At 44.2% G+C, this 19,027-nt stretch overlaps 1 protein-coding gene across 1 annotated transcript in view; it reads left to right on the top strand.

Annotated features, from left to right (window-relative positions):
- Window positions 1-11,907: 11,907 nt before the first annotated feature.
- kcnab1b (potassium voltage-gated channel subfamily A regulatory beta subunit 1b) overlaps window positions 11,908-19,027 on the top strand; it is a 32,714-nt gene continuing 25,594 nt past the window's right edge. Inside the window, exons 1-2 of the mRNA XM_062405371.1 lie at window positions 11,908-12,298; window positions 13,052-13,582. Coding sequence (XP_062261355.1) covers window positions 13,368-13,582 — 215 coding nt within the window. The 5' untranslated portion in view covers window positions 11,908-12,298; window positions 13,052-13,367. The remainder of the gene's footprint in view (window positions 12,299-13,051; window positions 13,583-19,027) is intronic.

Raw genomic sequence — 19,027 nt, 5'->3', positions numbered from 1 at the left:
GTGCCATTTAAGTGTTAGTTAGTTTCAAAACAATTTAGTGTTAGTATTTTTTCTATTTCTTTTATTTTTATTCAAGGTAAAGTCGGAAGATGTATGCTTGTTAGTTTGAAGCGGAAGATGTGTAAACCTTCTGATGTCCAGATGTCGATGGGGAGCTGATTCCACCATTTAGGAGCCAGGACAGCAAACAGTCGTGATTTTAATGACTGTTTAGCTTAAAGTGAGGGAGCAACGAGCCGATTAGCCAAGGCAGAGCAGTGTGAACGTGCTGGGGTGTAACGTTTGACCATTTCCTGGATGTAGACTAGACCTGATCCGTTCACAGCATGGTAGGCAAGTACTAATGTTTTGAACCGGATGCAAGCAGGCACTGGTAACCAGTGAAGGGAGCGGAGGAGCGGAGTAGTGTGAGTGAATTTAGGTTGGTTAAAAAGCAGGCGAGCTGCTGCATTCTGGATGAGCTGCAAAGGTCGGATGGCAGTTGCAGGTAGACCTGCCAGGAGGGAGTTACAGTAGTCTATGCGTGAGATGACCAGGGCCTGGACCAGAACCTGCACCGCCTTCTGAGAAGGGGGCGTATTCTCCTGATGTTGTACAGCATGAATCTACAGGACCGTGTTGTTGCAGTAATGTTGGCAGTAAGGGAGAGTTGATTATCGAGTGTCACACCCAGGTTCCCAGCAGTCTGAGTGGGGGTTAACACGGAGTTTTCAAAGTTAATAATCAGGTCGTGGTTGGGAGAGTCTTTCCCTGGAAGGAAAAGTAGTTCAGTCTTGTCAAGGTTAATCTTCAGGTGGTTTGCAGACATCATCTGAGATATGTCAGTCAGACAGGCAGAGATTCGTGCTGCCACCTGTGTTTAAGATCAGGGAAAAGACAGGTTTAGTTGGGTGTCATCAGCATAGCTATGGTAGGAAAAGCCATGTGAGTGAATGACAGAGCCGAGAGAGTTGGTGTACAGAGAGAAGAGAAGAGGACCCAGGACCGAACCTTGAGGGACCCCGGTAGTGAAAGGACAAGGTTCAGACACAGATCCTCTCCAAGTTACCCGATAAGTGCGGCTGTTGACGTAGGAAGAGAGCAAGGAGAGAGCAGAGCCTGACACACCCAGGTCCTGAAGGGAGGAAATCAGGATCTGGTGATTCACTGTGTCAAATTCAGCAGAGAGGTCTAGAAGGATGAGAACAGAGGAGAGAGAGGCTGCTCTAGCAGTGTGAAGCTGCTCAGTGACAGCAAGGAGGGCAGTCTCAGTTGAGTGACCTGCCTTGAGGGTCAAGAAGGTTATTGTGGTTAAGATAGGAGGAGAGTTGATTAAAGATAGCGCGCTCAAGAGTTTTGGAAACAAAGGGAAGAAGAGAGACAGGTCTGTAGTTATTTACTTCAGATGGGTCGAGGGTGAGTTTCTTCAGGAGAGGATTTACTCTTGCCTCCTTCAGAGAATTAGGGAAACAGCCAGTTGATAAGATGGGTGAGAAAAGGAAGAAGGTCAGGAGCGAAAGACTGGAGAATGTGAGAGGGGATGGGGTCAAGGGGGCAGGTGGTCGGGCGGGCGGAGGATTATAACTTAGCATTATAATTTACATTATTATTAATAAAACTCATATCAACCGTTTCCCTCCCAAACATCTGACATTCACAAAGGCAATGACCTCAGCCACACACTAATTCCCCTCCGTAATTAGACTTGACGTTCGAGGCACATGAGGCCACCGGCAAACATACAGCCAGTTCTTCAGTGGCAGGTATTAGTATCTGAAAGACTGAGGGTTGGAGTAAGTAATGAAAGTTAGGTCCTGATGTCAAAATATCTTTTTCTCTTTCACACTGTAAATGACACCGAAGCCACGTAACACCTCATATATGTGTGTGTGGGAAGCAGTTACAACTTCCAACCTTGAATCTGTCCCTCAAGAGCAGGAAACCAATTTTAGTCTTTTAGTCTTATCGTAAGTGCGGTGCAAGTGGCTGTTTGCTTGGCCTCTGGTGATGCTGCAGAATAGCTGTCACCTGTTTGTTCAAAGTTCAGTGAAGCTTGACTCAGTTTCTTTAACGCTAACCAGTTCCTGTTCCTTATCATTGCAGTAAAATGTAATTCTAAAGCAGACAACATCTTTAACAAATAAGAACAAAAATAAACACTGTTCCCCACTGTGGCCTCAGCTGCTCTTACAGTTTCACTTGACCTCAGTTCTATGAAATGTTGAAAGAGACACACAGCTCCTCTCTACCATGTCCAAATATATATTTTGCATCTTCACAGCCATGACACAGAACATGACCTCTGTCCTGACGTGCTCCCTGAGCTTTTCTTCTTTTCCACCTGCTTTAACACCTCATTAAATTACCTTTTGTCTGAATTGTGCTGTACACATAAACCTGCTTTGCATTTATTGTCAAAATGAGCCAACAACACCTATAGTCACAAATGACTATCAGTGAGAATGGGTTTCCTCTTTAGATTGTGACGAAATGACAGCAAGAAATGCTTCGAGATGACTGCTACCATCACCTGTTATAACTGCATTAATACATACCATTACATGTACATTTCATTTAGCTGAAGCTTTTATCAAAATTGACTTACAATAAGTGCATTCATCCCCGAAGGTACAGACCCAGGATGACAAGAATCAAGAAAGTACAATTTCTTCAAAATAAAGCAAAACTACAAAGTGCCATGAGTGCCATTTAAGTGTTAGTTAGTTTCAAAACAATTTAGTGTTAGTATTTTTTCTATTTCTTTTATTTTTATTCAAGGTAAAGTCGGAAGATGTATGCTTGTTAGTTTGAAGCGGAAGATGTGTAAACTTTCTGATGTCCAGATGTCGATGGGGAGCTGATTCCACCATTAGGAGACAGGACAGCAAACAGTCGTGATTTTAATGACTGTTTAGCTTAAAGTGAGGGAGCAACGAGCCGATTAGCCAAGGCAGAGCAGTGTGAACGTGCTGGGGTGTAACGTTTGACCATTTCCTGGATGTAGACTAGACCTGATCCGTTCACAGCATGGTAGGCAAGTACTAATGTTTTGAACCGGATGCAAGCAGGCACTGGTAACCAGTGAAGGGAGCGGAGTAGCGGAGTAGTGTGAGTGAATTTAGGTTGGTTAAAAAGCAGGCGAGCTGCTGCATTCTGGATGAGCTGCAAAGGTCGGATGGCAGTTGCAGGTAGACCTGCCAGGAGGGAGTTACAGTAGTCTATGCGTGAGATGACCAGGGCCTGGACCAGAACCTGCACCGCCTTCTGAGAAGGGGGCGTATTCTCCTGATGTTGTACAGCATGAATCTACAGGACCGTGTTGTTGCAGTAATGTTGGCAGTAAGGGAGAGTTGATTATCTAGTGTCACACCCAGGTTCCCAGCAGTCTGAGTGGGGGTTAACACGGAGTTTTCAAAGTTAATAATCAGGTCGTGGTTGGGAGAGTCTTTCCCTGGAAGGAAAAGTAGTTCAGTCTTGTCAAGGTTAATCTTCAGGTGGTTTGCAGACATCATCTGAGATATGTCAGTCAGACAGGCAGAGATTCGTGCTGCCACCTGTGTTTAAGATCAGGGAAAAGACAGGTTTAGTTGGGTGTCATCAGCATAGCTATGGTAGGAAAAGCCATGTGAGTGAATGACAGAGCCGAGAGAGTTGGTGTACAGAGAGAAGAGAAGAGGACCCAGGACCGAACCTTGAGGGACCCCGGTAGTGAGAGGACAAGGTTCAGACACAGATCCTCTCCAAGTTACCCGATAAGTGCGGCTGTTGACGTAGGAAGAGAGCAAGGAGAGAGCAGAGCCTGACACACCCAGGTCCTGAAGGGAGGAAATCAGGATCTGGTGATTCACTGTGTCAAATTCAGCAGAGAGGTCTAGAAGGATGAGAACAGAGGAGAGAGAGGCTGCTCTAGCAGTGTGAAGCTGCTCAGTGACAGCAAGGAGGGCAGTCTCAGTTGAGTGACCTGCCTTGAGGGTCAAGAAGGTTATTGTGGTTAAGATAGGAGGAGAGTTGATTAAAGATAGCGCGCTCAAGAGCTTTGGAAACAAAGGGAAGAAGAGAGACAGGTCTGTAGTTATTTACTTCAGATGGGTCGAGGGTGAGTTTCTTCAGGAGAGGATTTACTCTTGCCTCCTTCAGAGAATTAGGGAAACAGCCAGTTGATAAGATGGGTGACAAAAGGAAGAAGGTCAGGAGCGAAAGACTGGAGAATGTGAGAGGGGATGGGGTCAAGGGGGCAGGTGGTCGGGCGGGCGGAGGATTATAACTTAGCATTATAATTTACATTATTATTAATAAAACTCATATCAACCGTTTCCCTCCCAAACATCTGACATTCACAAAGGCAATGACCTCAGCCACACACTAATTCCCCTCCGTAATTAGACTTGACGTTCGAGGCACATGAGGCCACCGGCAAACATACAGCCAGTTCTTCAGTGGCAGGTATTAGTATCTGAAAGACTGAGGATTGGAGTAAGTAATGAAAGTTAGGTCCTGATGTCAAAATATCTTTTTCTCTTTCACACTGTAAATGACACCGAAGCCACGTAACACCTCATATATGTGTGTGTGGGAAGCAGTTACAACTTCCAACCTTGAATCTGTCCCTCAAGAGCAGGAAACCAATTTTAGTCTTTTAGTCTTATCGTAAGTGCGGTGCAAGTGGCTGTTTGCTTGGCCTCTGGTGATGCTGCAGAATAGCTGTCACCTGTTTGTTCAAAGTTCAGTGAAGCTTGACTCAGTTTCTTTAACGCTAACCAGTTCCTGTTCCTTGTCATTGCAGTAAAATGTAATTCTAAAGCAGACAACATCTTTAACAAATATGAACAAAAATAAACACTGTTCCCCACTGTGGCCTCAAATGCTCTTACAGTTTCACTTGACCTCAGTTCTATGAAATGTTGAAAGAGACACACAGCTCCTCTCTACCATGTCCGAATATATATTTTGCATCTTCACAGCCATGACAAATAACATGACCTATGTCCTGACGTGCTCCGAGAGCTTTTCTTCTTTTCTACCTGAGACTTGCGCCAAGCACTTTAGGAAATAATATCAAAGATGAAGCATTTGACAACACTAATGATAATAAAAGTTCAAATTTAGACAAGATAATGCAAGACAATGGGGAAACATAAAGCAACAAAGCAAACAAAAGTTCCAAGTTAAAAGAGGTTTTTGTATAAAATTGCATTTAAAAGAGGGTAGTGAGTTGGCTTTGTATGATCCACAGTGAATAGCCCACCTCCCCCTGTCTCTAGACTTGCCCTGGAAACTGAGACTAGCAGCATAGTTGTTGCGGCTCATTATCCATGAGCTGTTTGGACAGACACACAGAAACAGTCATATCTGAGGAGATCTTCTAATTTCCTCCAAAACGCCCCCTTGGCTTTTACACCTTCTTAAACAAGCTCTAAATTTTCTTTAACACCTCACTAAATAACATTTTGTCTGAATTGTGCTGTACACACAAACCTGCTTTTACATTTATTGTCAAAACAAGTCGACAACACCTTCGATCACAAATGACTATCAGTGAGACTGGGTTTACCCTATAAATTTTGACAAAATGACAGCACATATTAGTGTATTCTAATTAACATTATTATTATTAAAACCACTATCAACTGTTACCCTCCAAACATCCGACGTATACAAAAGGAAATGTTCAATAGCTTCATCTTCATCTCAGTAATCAATCGGGCACTCAAAACAATACACCAAATGAGAGAGTGTGCAAGGAAGCACACACAGATCACTGTTCCCTGTCAACCAAATATGAATTGCGACGACGCTAATCTGAGAGAGCAAGTGGAGGCGTTAGATCGACCACAGTGCCGTTCCACCGTGAAGGTCTGATTTTTTTTCCACGGCATTTTGCCTGCAGGAGTCAGATTGTGTACAACGTGGATGAGTCACTGTGGTCTTGGAGGGATGAGTGAAGAACAGGGCCTCACATATCCAGGGACTGAAATAGAATAAATGCTCTGCCTCTCACACTGCACGCTGAGTGGGAGGACACAACAGACACACCATATTCATCCTGTGGTTTACATTATCTCCATCTTCAGCCTCAGCACCCACACACAGTCAGGCCTGAGTGATGGATGTGTTGTGTTATAGTTGGTGACCAGCGGACCTCATGGGGACCAAAGCCAGGTCCCAATGAGGCAAAACAAAATTTCTAAGGTCCTGGTTAAGTTTAAGGATCAGATATGAATTGTGGTTGTATTAAGCATAAGCACGAGAGGGGGTAAGGTTTTGGTTATAGGCTGACCACAGTGAATTAAAGTCCTAAGAAGGATAGCTTTGCAAACCTGTGTGTGTGGGGGGTGAAACCTGCATGTTCCTGCATTTACAAATGTAACTTCACTTCTTGCTGCAGCTTCTCGCTCCACAAGAGGGCAGCCCGCTACAACTAACCAATAAAGAAAAGGCTTTCCATGTGACTTCATATGCAAGATGTAGGGTTGTGTGCATATTACTTTTACACATGTACAGTTTTGGATGAATGAAAAACAATTCTGAGACTTTTACCCTAATTAATAAACTGTCCCTTTGGTATCATGCAAATAAACTATATAACTTGTCCTGCAGTCACAGTGGAAAGATGATAGCAGACAAATGAATTAGGTTACAATGATTAAAGTATGTTTTTGTAATGTTTCAGAACAGGTTGCAAATAGTGATTATGGCTATTGAGGATGATTATTGTTAATTGTCAAATACAGCATGATGCAGGGTTCCATGATGAGCATGAAACATTTTAAAGGTTCAGTGTGTAGAATTTAGGGACATCGAGTGGTGAAGTTTCATGTTGTAGCTCGATACCCCTCACCTCACCCTCCCCTTCCAAACACGAAAGAGAACCCGTGGCAGCCTTCATGTGTCGTTAAACCCAGTAGAACTGTGTTGATACCAGACAAAGGTCCAAGAGATGTATTATCTCTGCCAATGTTATAGCTTTTGCAAATAAGTGATGTCCCAACAAAACGAGTCAGTCTCAGCTGTCAATCATGATGTTTCAACCCTAACTTCTAACATAAACTGACTAAAACCAAACAAATAATGTAAACATATTGGTCTGTTGGTGAAAATCCACTTTCACTACTGGCTCTTGAAGACAATTCGTATTAAATTCCTTCCTCATATGTGAACCGATCCTATGTAAACATGTTTTTCACATTTCGGTTTCAGTTTTCATTTAATCACTGGGCCTTCTGGTCATTTAACCCGACTAGATGGAGTACAGTTAGTCTCCGCCACAGCATGGATTGGCTTTGCATGCAACAGATCCATCCAGAAGATATTTTTGCGAGCAGACATATATATCCCTCCGGCTTTGATCGGCTCGCCTCGGGGACAAGCGGGGCTTCTCTCACTCAAGCTGCCAGCCGCTCAAACAAAAGCCGCCTTTTGTCTTTTATTTTGTCAATCATCTAAGAATAAAGTTGACTTCACAGGTATGACACACACGCAGAGATGTTTCTGGCAGCCTCGCTGTCATCTACTCTGATACTGTTGGCGTGATCTTTTTATTTGTGTGCCTCTGTGTTTGTCCGGCTGCCTTGGCTTAGTCTATTTTGTCTGACATCTCTATGGACATAGTGTCATTGCTCTGTCGGCCCTGCGGGCATGACAAAAACTCTCCAGCAAACCAACACGAATATCCTCTGCATGGCCGACATTGCATTGCACTTACATGGAGAAGATATTGGGCCGGACTATCTTCGCAGGATGACTAAATATATTGGAGGAGATCTGCCAACAAGAGAGAGGGTACCATCAACCGGTGGGAGACAAGGCCGATCCAAGCATGTATCTCAAGGCAGCCTGTACTGAGGTTTCTGTGCCCAGGCAGAGAGGGGGGCCGAGGCTGGAGCGCTGCCCCAGTACCATCCAGCAGAGGCAGGGGGCAGGAACCAGGGGGAACCCCTCCAGCCCCACCAGCTGCCCACCAGGAGGCTTTGAAGCCAGCAGCAGACCTCGAGAGCCAAACAGTTTGGAGGAGCTTCTTCAAGTGCACAGGCACCTTTTCCAGGCGTCTGCCCAACCTGGTGCCAACATGGTCTACAGGTAGGAGATTATTCACAGAGGAAGGGTGCACACACTTAGCAGATTCCGATAAATGCTGCACACTTAGGCTGCAGTATCTTTTGGAATGGAAGAGAGCTTGCATTTTTGCAATATTTTGGGTTATCAGGCTATTCTGCTTAACGAACTACAATTTATTTTGATTTTCTTGAGTAAATGTGAATTCAGCCTGAGCCCAATCAGGGTAAACAGCAACCTGTTTGTAAATTTGCGCCAATTTCAATAATTTATAAACCACTGAAAGCAAGGATAAAGTTGAACTGCACAGCAGGGTCCCTGGTCCTGTCAAATACCTAAAGCTCTCATCATCTCCTGATAAGGAAGAGTCTGTCTCAGCACAGCAAGATCCAGCACCAATTCCCCTCCCTAATTAGACTTGACGTTCCAGGCCCATGAGGCCACCGGCAGACATACAGCCATGTCTTCAGTGGCAGGTATTAGTATCTGAAAGACTGAGGATTGGTAATGAAGTAATGAAAGTTAAGTCCTGATGTCCAATTATCTTTTTCTCTTTCACACTGTAAATGACACCGAACCCACATAACACCTCATATATGTGTGTGTGGGCAGCAGTTACAACTTCCAACCTTGAATCTGTCCCTCAAGAGCAGGAAACCAATTTTAGTCTTTTAGTCTTATCGTAAGTGCGGTGCAAGTGGCTGTTTGCTTGGCCTTTGGTGATGCTGCAGAAGAGCTGTCACCTGTTTGTTCAAAGTTCAGTGAAGCTCGACTCAGTTTCTTTAACGCTAACCAGTTCCTGTTCCTTGTCATTGCAGTAAAATGTAATTCTAGAGCAGACAACACCTTTAACAAATATGAACAAAAATAAACACTGTTCCCCACTTTGGCCTCAGGTGCTCTTCTCTTGCTGTCACCTGTTTGTTCAAAGCTCAGTGAAGCTCGACTCAGTTTCTGTAACAGTAACCAGTTCCTGTACAATCTAACTGTTTGTCATTGCAGTAAAATGTTATTATAAAGCAAGCAACATCTTTAACAAATATGAACAAAAATAAACATAAACATACGGCAAAAATATGTGTAGAGGTTTGAGGTATCTTGTATGTGTGTACATAGACATATTTCTCTAGAATATTTATGTTTATATTTATATATAAAGTGAAGATGAAAGGAAAGAATTCATTTTATTATTCATTGTGGGTAGTTGCTGAGGTCCAGACATAATTTCACATATAGCTTTATCTGCTTTACATATGAAACTGCTATATATCGTTACTTTATTGTGGAAAAACAACAATCTTTATTGACAATGTTTAGAGTTAGCCTTCTTTCGATAAAACTCGAATGAGCTCACAAGCCACTTTTTTCTGTGGGTAAAATTCTGAAAGTGCACAAACATTTCATTGATACTGAATCCATGAACCTCAGAGCACTTTACCATTAGAAAATAAAAAGGTTCTGCAGCCGCTTCAATTTCCCTGCTTTGAGGCCATGTGGCTGCCGGGCCGACATGGAAGGTCACTATGCATCTGTAGGGGCCATCACAATAAGGACGTCAACATTCATCAGTGTCACCAAAGTGCATCGCATTGAAACTGAGTGGAGGTTGTGGCAAAGGCAGGACTGTTAATAATACAGATGATATAACTGTGAATGTCCTAAGGGTGAAAATGATGTTGATGATGATGATGATGATGGTGATGGTGATGATGATTACCTTACAGTTTCATTCAAAAGGTTTAGAGTCAAGCTTCTTCCTCTGTGTTTCGTGCATCTTTGCAGCACTTGATGACTGTGCCCATAATGTCTGCATGAAGTCAGAACCAGCCTTTTAGAGCAGATTAAAAAAACTGAATTCTTCCTCTCTGGTGTTGGATGTGCAGTGCATCACAATGACTAGCCGGTCTAATCTGCAGCATATAGAGGGAAACACTGTGGACTCGGAGTGAGGGAGAGAGTCCTGTGTTAAATGGTGATTTGGAGGGAGATGGAAGAGCGGGCCATGAGGAGAGAGATAACAGACACAAGATGGAAAATGGAAAAAAGAAAAGGGAAAGCAGGAGCTAATCCACAGAGAAAGAGGAGATGGAGGAGAGAGAGAGAGAGGGAGATAGGGAGAGAGGTGGTGCTGCTGCAGTGATGTCACAGACAGCTTGGAAAGGTTTCCCCCCTCATTATCTCTCATTTTCTCCACAGGAGGTTGGTGCTGATGAAGAAGACTATTTATTAGATGGTGATAATCCTTTTGAAAATCAAAATGTGAAACACAAAAATCGTTAAGTTGAGCAGCAGACTGTTACAGCAGGGCTGTAATTATGTGACATGGAATCTGACAATCCTCTGTAGAGAGCATGCTGGTATGATTGTATAATACATGCAGTATTTTGGTTGTGTGCCGGCAGCACCACCAAAATATACAGGCTAATTTCTGTGGGAAATCCATGGTTAGGTTACTGCTGAGGGACGAGTGGGTCACTTCATTCCAGCTTTGGTGGTCACTCATCTACACTATTTCAACAAACCTGCCATTTGGAGGTCTGTGTCTTAGCAACACAATTTCAAAACTCTATTATCGGTTGTTAACGGAGCAATTATGGAAGAGTGGTTTGCATCGGGTTAGCACACTTATCGCCTGTTGGGGATTCTGGCTGAGAGTTTAACATTTCCATTTGAAGCTTCTGACTGACACACTTTTAAATAGGACCAACCGGGGGGGGGGTATATATAGGGGGTTATATAGCTGTGGAGTTGCCGCTGACTTTAGGTGGATGCTCTATATTTGATATTTTGTCCAACAGCGCAGTAACCTCTCCAGAACGTCAACGTGATCAAGCCCAAAACATTTTTCTGGCAGGTATAGAGAAATGCAGCGGGGGCTGAACAGCAAGTAGACTTTTTAAATGTTTTTATGGGATTTCAAGAAAATGTGCAACAATCACGGATGGATGGATGGATGGATGGGGGGGTGGGGGGGTGGATGGAAGGAAAATTAGATCAAATAGTATAAGCTTTCATCAAATTCTTTGCATAGAATAATTCAACATATTATCTCTCACTATGTGTCCAGTCTGACATGAGCCATCGATCATCAAAAAAACGACTGTTACCAGCGTCTTCTCTTGTCAGATGCAGTCTCAAAGATATAAATATAACTGCGTTGGCCTCGAGGTTTGTGGAGGTTCAATGAAACATGAAATCCTGCATTGTCACATTGCTGCTAAGTGGGGGAGGAGGCGAGGACGCTGCGCCGCCTCAACTCTGGATTAATGCTTTATTTCAACGTGCCACTTCATCTGGTCTGTTCCTTCACCTCTGCTCTGAGACGTCGGTGTCAGAAAGGCTCTCTGTGGTTTCTTCTCTGAGCCGGATCCTGCAACTTTTCACCGTACGAAAAACAGACAGCACCGTGAAGTGATGTCATGGGAGAGAGATAGGAAGTGATTTCCTATGTTTGTGGGCACAAGGAGGTCGTGTATAGTAGACAACAGAAAGAGGAGGAAATGCCTGATAGGTTGACCATGACGAGGTGAAGCGTGTCGGTGACATCCACATGTAGGTTACTGTCCTCGGCCACAGTGCGCCACCTTAACACCCTGCCTGAGGTGCATTTCTTTAAGTAAACAAACAAACACACACACACACACACAGACATGAAGTCAAATCAACATCCGCTGCCTTGAGTCCCATTTGCAACATACCTCTCTCTCTTCCTCTCTCTCTCCCTCTCTCTCTATCTCTCTTTCTGAGTGTGTGGCGCCATAGTGAAAAACACTGCAGTTCTATCAGCCAGTCAGAGCCAGCAGCCAATACACGCTGTCTCTCTCCCCTCAGTCAGAGCCTGGCTCCCTCTCTCCCCTCGCCGCTCATCGCCTCCTCACTGCATCTGTCCTCCTCTCTCTCTTCCCTCTCTCTCTCTCTCTCTCTCCCTGAAACGATGAACCATGCATCCTCCTCTCTCCTCCTTCTCCTCCTCCTCCTGCTCTCTGCTTGTCCATTACCATTCCAGGGTCCCTTTATCAAACAGAGCGTTCTTGATGCAAAGCCGGGAACCTTAAAAGCTGTGTGACTTCCTTGCGGACTTCGGGGACAGGACGAGGCTGTTTGCCCAGCCTGAGGACAGCTGCTGGGACGCACGCTGCTTCTGCTGCTGCTGCTTCTGCTGGGATGCAGATCTTTGCAGGAGCCGCTTGATTCCTCTAAAAGTTGCAGGAAGACGCACGTCGGTCAAGGATTCTCATCCCTGCATCGTCCTGACATCTCACTGTTTGTAAGAACACCTGTATCCATACAGATTTGATCTTTGTGTGTGTGTGTGTGTGTATGTGTGTGTGTGTGTGTGTGTGTGTGTGTGTGTTAGTGTTGTAAGGCGATTTGTGAGTGAACGTTCTTTGCTTCAAGCGTGACCTTCTTTTAAAGACGTTAGACAGGAGTGAAATGGGATGTCTGTGTGTAGTTTTTCACAGCGCTGAGGACTCAGCGTGCTGGTGCAGTGTGACTCTCTTCACTCCAGGTGTTTGACTAAAAGGCTTAGCTGCAGGTTGAGGGCAAGAGAGGGTCCCCTGACAGCCAGCCTGACAAATCCTCAGAGACACCCCAAAGGGAAAGACAGTAAAAGAGGCATCAGCGGCTAAATTAGGAAAACCACACATTTGAAATAAGCAGGAGGCTGAACTTGAGTTGGAAACGACATAGGATGAGGAGGCTGAGACAAAGCAGGACAGAAGGAGAAAAAGACGAGCAAGACTTGGGGGGGGGATTTCTCTTGATCATCGTACAGCTACTTCGAAGCTGTCTAGACATGTGAGCAACATGTGTTAAAGTGGAGAAAACAGCTCGGAAAAACTCAAATACATTTTTCTCATGTTAGTCATTACCAGATTATTCCTCCTCCTCCCCTCTTACCCTCTGCGACACACACTGCATTCTCTCCTCCGAGCGGGCAACTCTTTCCACGACTCATTCAGTTCCCATTCTCCTCCATCCTCCTCCCTCCATCTCTATCCTTTTGTCATATTTTCAGGTGGTGTCAGACCGGCTCCTCATCTCAGCTCTTCACGCACTGACCGGGACAGAGCCGCTGCCATGTCCACTTTTTGACAAAACCTCAGCTTGAGATTCCTCTCCCTGAAGAAACTGAACAGAATCTCATGCTCTTGGTCAATCCTGCAGCACCGAGTAGAGCTGGCCTGGACCGCTGACGTCCAGCTTCACAAAACAACAAGCACAAAAGGGAATTCCAGAGACAGGAGGGGAAAGAAACACTGTCAAGTACTTGAAGGACCTCAAACAAACACTTGTCTGTCTTGGAGCAGCTCTAGAGGCCTTAACCGACAGCCATGCAGGTGTCCTTTGCATGTACGGACCACGGTCTGAAGGCCCCACGTAACGGCGAGCACAGCAAGCAGAACGCCACGAGCCCCAACACAGCCAGCAAGGCCCGCGCCCGCTTCCGCACCGTGGCCCTGATCGCCCGCAGCCTGGGCTCCTTCACCCAACGCTACCACCACAACCTCAAGGAGTCCACGGCCAAGCTCACAGGCATGAAGTACCGGTACGTAGACGTGACGTGATGATGGAGACTGTGTGAGAGGGACACGGAGGAGGTGTGTGTGTGTGTGTGTGTGGGGTGGAGTTTTCTCTCTCTCCTGTGCCCAGTGTATGCCACAACTCAATATAGAACACTAATGAATTAAGATTAATGACGGCATAGAAATCAGGAGAAAAACAAGACAATTAAAACGAGAGCAGAGACGACTTCATTAAATCAAAAGAGCGTTGGTGGAGTCAACAAGGATATATGACCAGTGACAGGTGATGAGTGGGATGCTGTGTGAGTGTGTGTGGTGAAAGAATCAAAGGCGTTTTTTCCAAGATGTAGATTTTTAAAGATTGGTTATTTTAATCAATTTAATCACAACGAAAACTAATTAGCTTCTGAAAGAGAACGAGGATCTGGGACATTTGAATGATAGGAGTTTCAGATGCAAATAGGAATTTAATTGCACAAAAAAAGATATTCGTTGTAGTAATAAGAAGTACAAATACAGAAGAGATGCTCGTCATGGAACAGAAGACATGTATTGGAAGCTCAATGTGTTGACCAGTTTCAACCTCAAAGAGTCAAAAATGATAAGTCCAGACCTGATACAAAAAACTAAACATTACTCCATCTCATAATGACAAGACGACCAAACAGTAGAAAAAGCCTTGAAGATGTGACCACAGTAATATGATAAGAATAAGGTCATAAAATGAACCATGATAACTCTGCAAATCACCCAATGTGAAGCAGTCCCATCAATAAGTGCAAATAATAATTCATAATTTGAGATCCTGATGGCACCAGTCTGTAAATGATCAATGTATGCACGTAAGTGAGGCTGCAGAAAGAGGAAATACTAGTAACTAGTTGTTGGTGACTTTTTATTACCTCTACCAAGCAGGTAGTGTTTTGTTCATCAGCCATTGATTGGTTGATTGTAAGCAAGATTACGCAACAACTACTGAAGGTGAAGGGAGGTGATATGGGTCAAGGAACAAGCCAAAGAATCGGGAGTGGATCCTGGAATTTTACTTTGTTAAACATTGCAAGATACATCAAGACGTTTTGCAACATTTTCGTTTTGATTCACGGATCTTGATGAAAGAAGGAAAAAGGCTTCCCTGTTAAGGGGACTGTGTGAGTGAGTGCAATTTGTTGCAGATTCAAATGGAAGATTTTTAAAAAGATCCAGTGAGCTCTTTGTGGTTTCGAAAGGGGACTTGTTGGGTCTCGGCGGAGATTCGCATTGATCCACTGAGTGCCGTTCCAGTTTGTTTGTTTGTTTGTTTGTTTGTAAGCAAGATTACAGGGAAACAAATGAACGGATTTCCCTCAAAGTGGCAGTTTGGGTAAGGGATGAAACCATTACATTTTGGTGTAGATTTGGAGCAGATCCAGGATATTCTCTAACATCGTGAGATTGGGAGATTTCTCAGAGAGTAATTCAATGATCTTGATAAAAAATAAATCAGTCAGCTAACTTATGGGTGTGTGCAATTTGGTGCAGCTTGAATTTAACCTTGGCGGTGGTACGTGCTCTTTCAGTCTATTTACATTGAGTATCATTTAAACTCTGTGAAACTTATATCGCTCATATATAAAGCCTGCTGATAATTAGTCACTTAACACATTAAACAATTACCAATAAAACATACACTAACGTAGTTTCAGAGAAATGCACAGAGAATGCAGAGAAATATAAATCACAGAAGTAAAACTACATTATCCATGAAATCAATTAAAAAAGGGCACTTCATGTAACCATATAAATCATCCTGCGCACCAACAGTGACACAATAAACCGTATCAATGCTGAGTTTGCTTTTTCAAACCTCTCAGGAGCTCAGTCAATAAGAGGTGCATCTGTTTAAGACGCTGACCGCTCAACATGCGGTCCTCATTAAGTGGCCACAGACGCACATTACAGACTGGAGAGTGTGACAGTGCCGTGCTGCCGCTCTCCCCCTGTGTGTGTGTGTGTGTGTGTGTGTGTGTGTCTGTGTGTGTGTGTGTGTCTGCGTGGGAGTTGCAACAAGGCCTGGCCAAGAAAACAATGCTCTCTTATATCAGTGAGTGAGCTCTTAACCCAGATCGCCGGAGCAAAATAGTAACGTTTACCTCACACTGTTCATTCACTGGAGAGGGTGATACCACTGGGTCAGGATCAAGAGAGACAGGCGGAGGGAAAGAAGGGATGATGGGAAAGTCAAAATGAGGAGTGAGGGGAAAAAAGCCAGAAAGAACAAAAAGGAGAAAAATCTGAGATTGAGTGAAAGATAAAAATTGGGGCACTCAGGTCAGCTCAGTCAAAAGAGGCAATTAGCAGACTCGGGGCAGATTGGATGCGGAGCAGCTAAATGCGATAAGTGTCTGCTTGTCACACAGTCTCATCCCGTTTCCATAACAACATCGAAATGGCCAGCTTCAATCTGTTCGCAGCACAAAACCAGTCAGATGACTCCAATGTGCGAACTGGTCCCGGGCTTTGTTTTGTTTTCCACGCGAGAAAATTGATTTGTGAAATCCTGCTGCACGAGCACCAAGGCCCCTGAAATTCAATCAAACGGCTCCGAATTGCACAGAATCATAGATAGCAGTCCCCTGAATGTGACCCTTTTTTCCCCAATCAAGATCCCACAATTATTTATAGGCAAATTGGATTTAAAGAAAGTGAAACGAAAACACCTGGATCTGCCCCCTGATTCGGATCCACACCAGAATTGAATGGGCTCTTCCCTGAACCTTACCACATCCTTCAACCAAGATTCGTGGAAATCGATCACGTTGTTTCTGTGAATCCTGTTCCCAAACAAACAGACGAGGGAAAAAAGCAAATCTCCTTGACGATCATTTCGCTGTTGTGTCGTCTTTTCTCATGGAGAGGAGTCACAGGGGAAGAACCTGCAGAGCTGATGCAAGCTGTGTAACTTCTAAAAGCTTATTTTAGTTTGTAACATGAGGATTTGCTCACTCTTGTTGCTCCCTCTAGAAACAAGTGGAGGATGAAGCTTCCTCCAAGCCCTCAGCAAATCCTCTGTTTTCACCACAGACAAACTCATGTGTCACATCTCCTCTCTGCTCCCTGTTGGTCTGGTTCTCTCTCTTGTACCCCCCCCCCCCCCCCCACCCCACATACACACACAAACTTCCCAAAGCCCTTGGGGTTGAGGGCATTGCTTTGGACGCCACCTGACAGGGAACCGCTTTCCTTTGAAGTGAGGTCCACATCAACTACAATAACGACAGGTTTTCTCCGACAGACAAAAACAAGCGTTTTTTTGTCTTTTCTGAAAGACGAGAGTGCGTGTGCCACTGTGGGCGTCTGCACTGGCACACCGCGTTACATAGACGAGCGCATGGCGTGTGCACTTGTGTGTGGCTCTGAGGATGCACACTGGGCACAACTGAAGGCGTAGCAAGCTGAAGCAGAAGATGCAGAGCGAGCGAGCATGAACTGATGATACCGCCGTTCCCGGCATTGTAGTTGTCATGGCGATCCAAAAATAGAGTACACTTCTAATCGTGGTGGCCCCCAGCAGCAGCTTTCACTGGCCTTTTGACCTCTTATAGCTTTTAAAGGTAGGATTCAGGCGCATCTATCGGCAGAAATGGATTCATAATTATGCTTTCTCTACCTCGGAATGAGCTTCGTATCATCTCTGTCTATAAATGGCTTTCTTTACGTTACACAAAGGCCACCATAGTTGGGAGTGAAGGCAAAGCAAGGGGTATCGCAAGCCTTATGGCTAGATTACTCTAAATCCTACACACTGAAGCTTCAGAATAACATACAAACAACACACATACGGGGTAGAACATGCAAAACACCACACCACAACGCTGTTGTTGGCTCCACAAGTTGAGCAGAGTCCTGGTACGGAGCCTGGAATGATGATCATAACGGTCAGTAGGCAGCAGAAGGCCGTTTGTCAGTCCAGGAGGTTCTGGGGAAAGATTCCGCTTGGTTGGTTCAGAGCTGGGCTGCAGATGGGCAAACACAACTCCCTTCTGTTGGTTCCTTGTCATGCAGGCTTATCAGTGACAAGCAGAGACAGAGGCCCTCCACTGCTGTGTATATGTCATGTTAAACATGATTAATATAAAAAACAAGTGGGGGTTTTTGTGCCCGAAAAAAAAATCTGATAATGTGGTTCACGCTGGTCATTTCATGATAACGCACTCTGCACATATTTGAGCCGAAGGTTTTGGAGGAAAACTGTAAGAGTTTGTGTAAGGGTTTGTTTGTGTGAGCCGCCCCCAAAGCCAGTGTCATCTTTGCATCCATGGGTGACTCTGCTGCGCCTCCAGCTCCAGCTCGACCCTTTAATGAAAAAATCTTCCTCACGCTGTTTAATAATCCAGTGGTCAGCTGGATTGGAGAGCTTTTCCTCCGTGTTTTTCATCATAAATCAAAAGTCCTAATCACCCTTTAGCGAAGTAGATGCTCTTCATGTTCCCACATCATTTACCACAGTTCTTGTCTCAACCGTTGGCCTGTGATGTGTAGGTCCAATAATATGAGCCAAGGTGTTGCACAACACGAAGCCTGTCCAGGAAGCTCCACTCTGCCTAAAGACTAAACGAGCCCCCGAGGATAAGAAGTGCCCAGTCTCTCTGTTAAACAGCCAGGATGCTTGCATGGACTCTGCATTTTAATTAAAGGTCACAACTAAAATACTTTACTGCAAGCATAATGGTTTTATAATAGAGTTCCTTTTTGGCAATTTTGGCTCGTTCCGCTAATTGGAAGCAATGAAACAGAAAAACACCACAGCTGCATGTGGAACACGTACAGAATGAAAATGATGTAAATCAGATTTATGTCGGCAAAACTTTATTTATTATGAGATACACTCGACCTTAACAATCGATTAGTGTTGCGTTATGGGGCTGATATCGTAGCAGTGGTATTTCTGTGTGTGTGTGTGTGTGTGTGTATCTCAATCTGTGCATTATATGTGTATTGAGATTTGTATATAAAATGCGAACATAGATATTAATACCTATGTTCACAGATTTGTGTACACATGTGCTTATCTCAATACTCTTGAGATACGTTATAATTGTCATGAAACATTTGATGTATTTTATTTTTACAGATTTAAAAATCAGATTACACACACAGAAAACTAGATTTATGCAGATTTGCTTTTACGCGTACAAAATTCTACACACATTCAGATTCAGCTACACAAATCTATACACAAACACACAGCACACAATACTCCTTCACTGGCCTCTTATATAGTGTTTATGGTGTGTTGTCTATAATTGCAATTGCACCATGGGGTTTTCCTTTCTCATAAGCCTTTGCATACTATTATGGTTTGTTTACATAAATACTTGAAAGTGATGGTGCAGTCAGATTTCCTGCAGACTTTAAAATGCACCTAAAAATAACACGAGGAGACGAAGCTACACCTAAAGAGATGCCGTGACATACTTTCTATCAGC

This window comes from Platichthys flesus, chromosome 14, assembly GCF_949316205.1.
Source record: "Platichthys flesus chromosome 14, fPlaFle2.1, whole genome shotgun sequence".
Lineage (NCBI taxonomy): Eukaryota > Metazoa > Chordata > Actinopteri > Pleuronectiformes > Pleuronectidae > Platichthys > Platichthys flesus.
The sequence above is the reverse complement of the archived record's forward strand: the minus strand, read 5'-3'. Positions and strand labels throughout refer to the sequence as shown.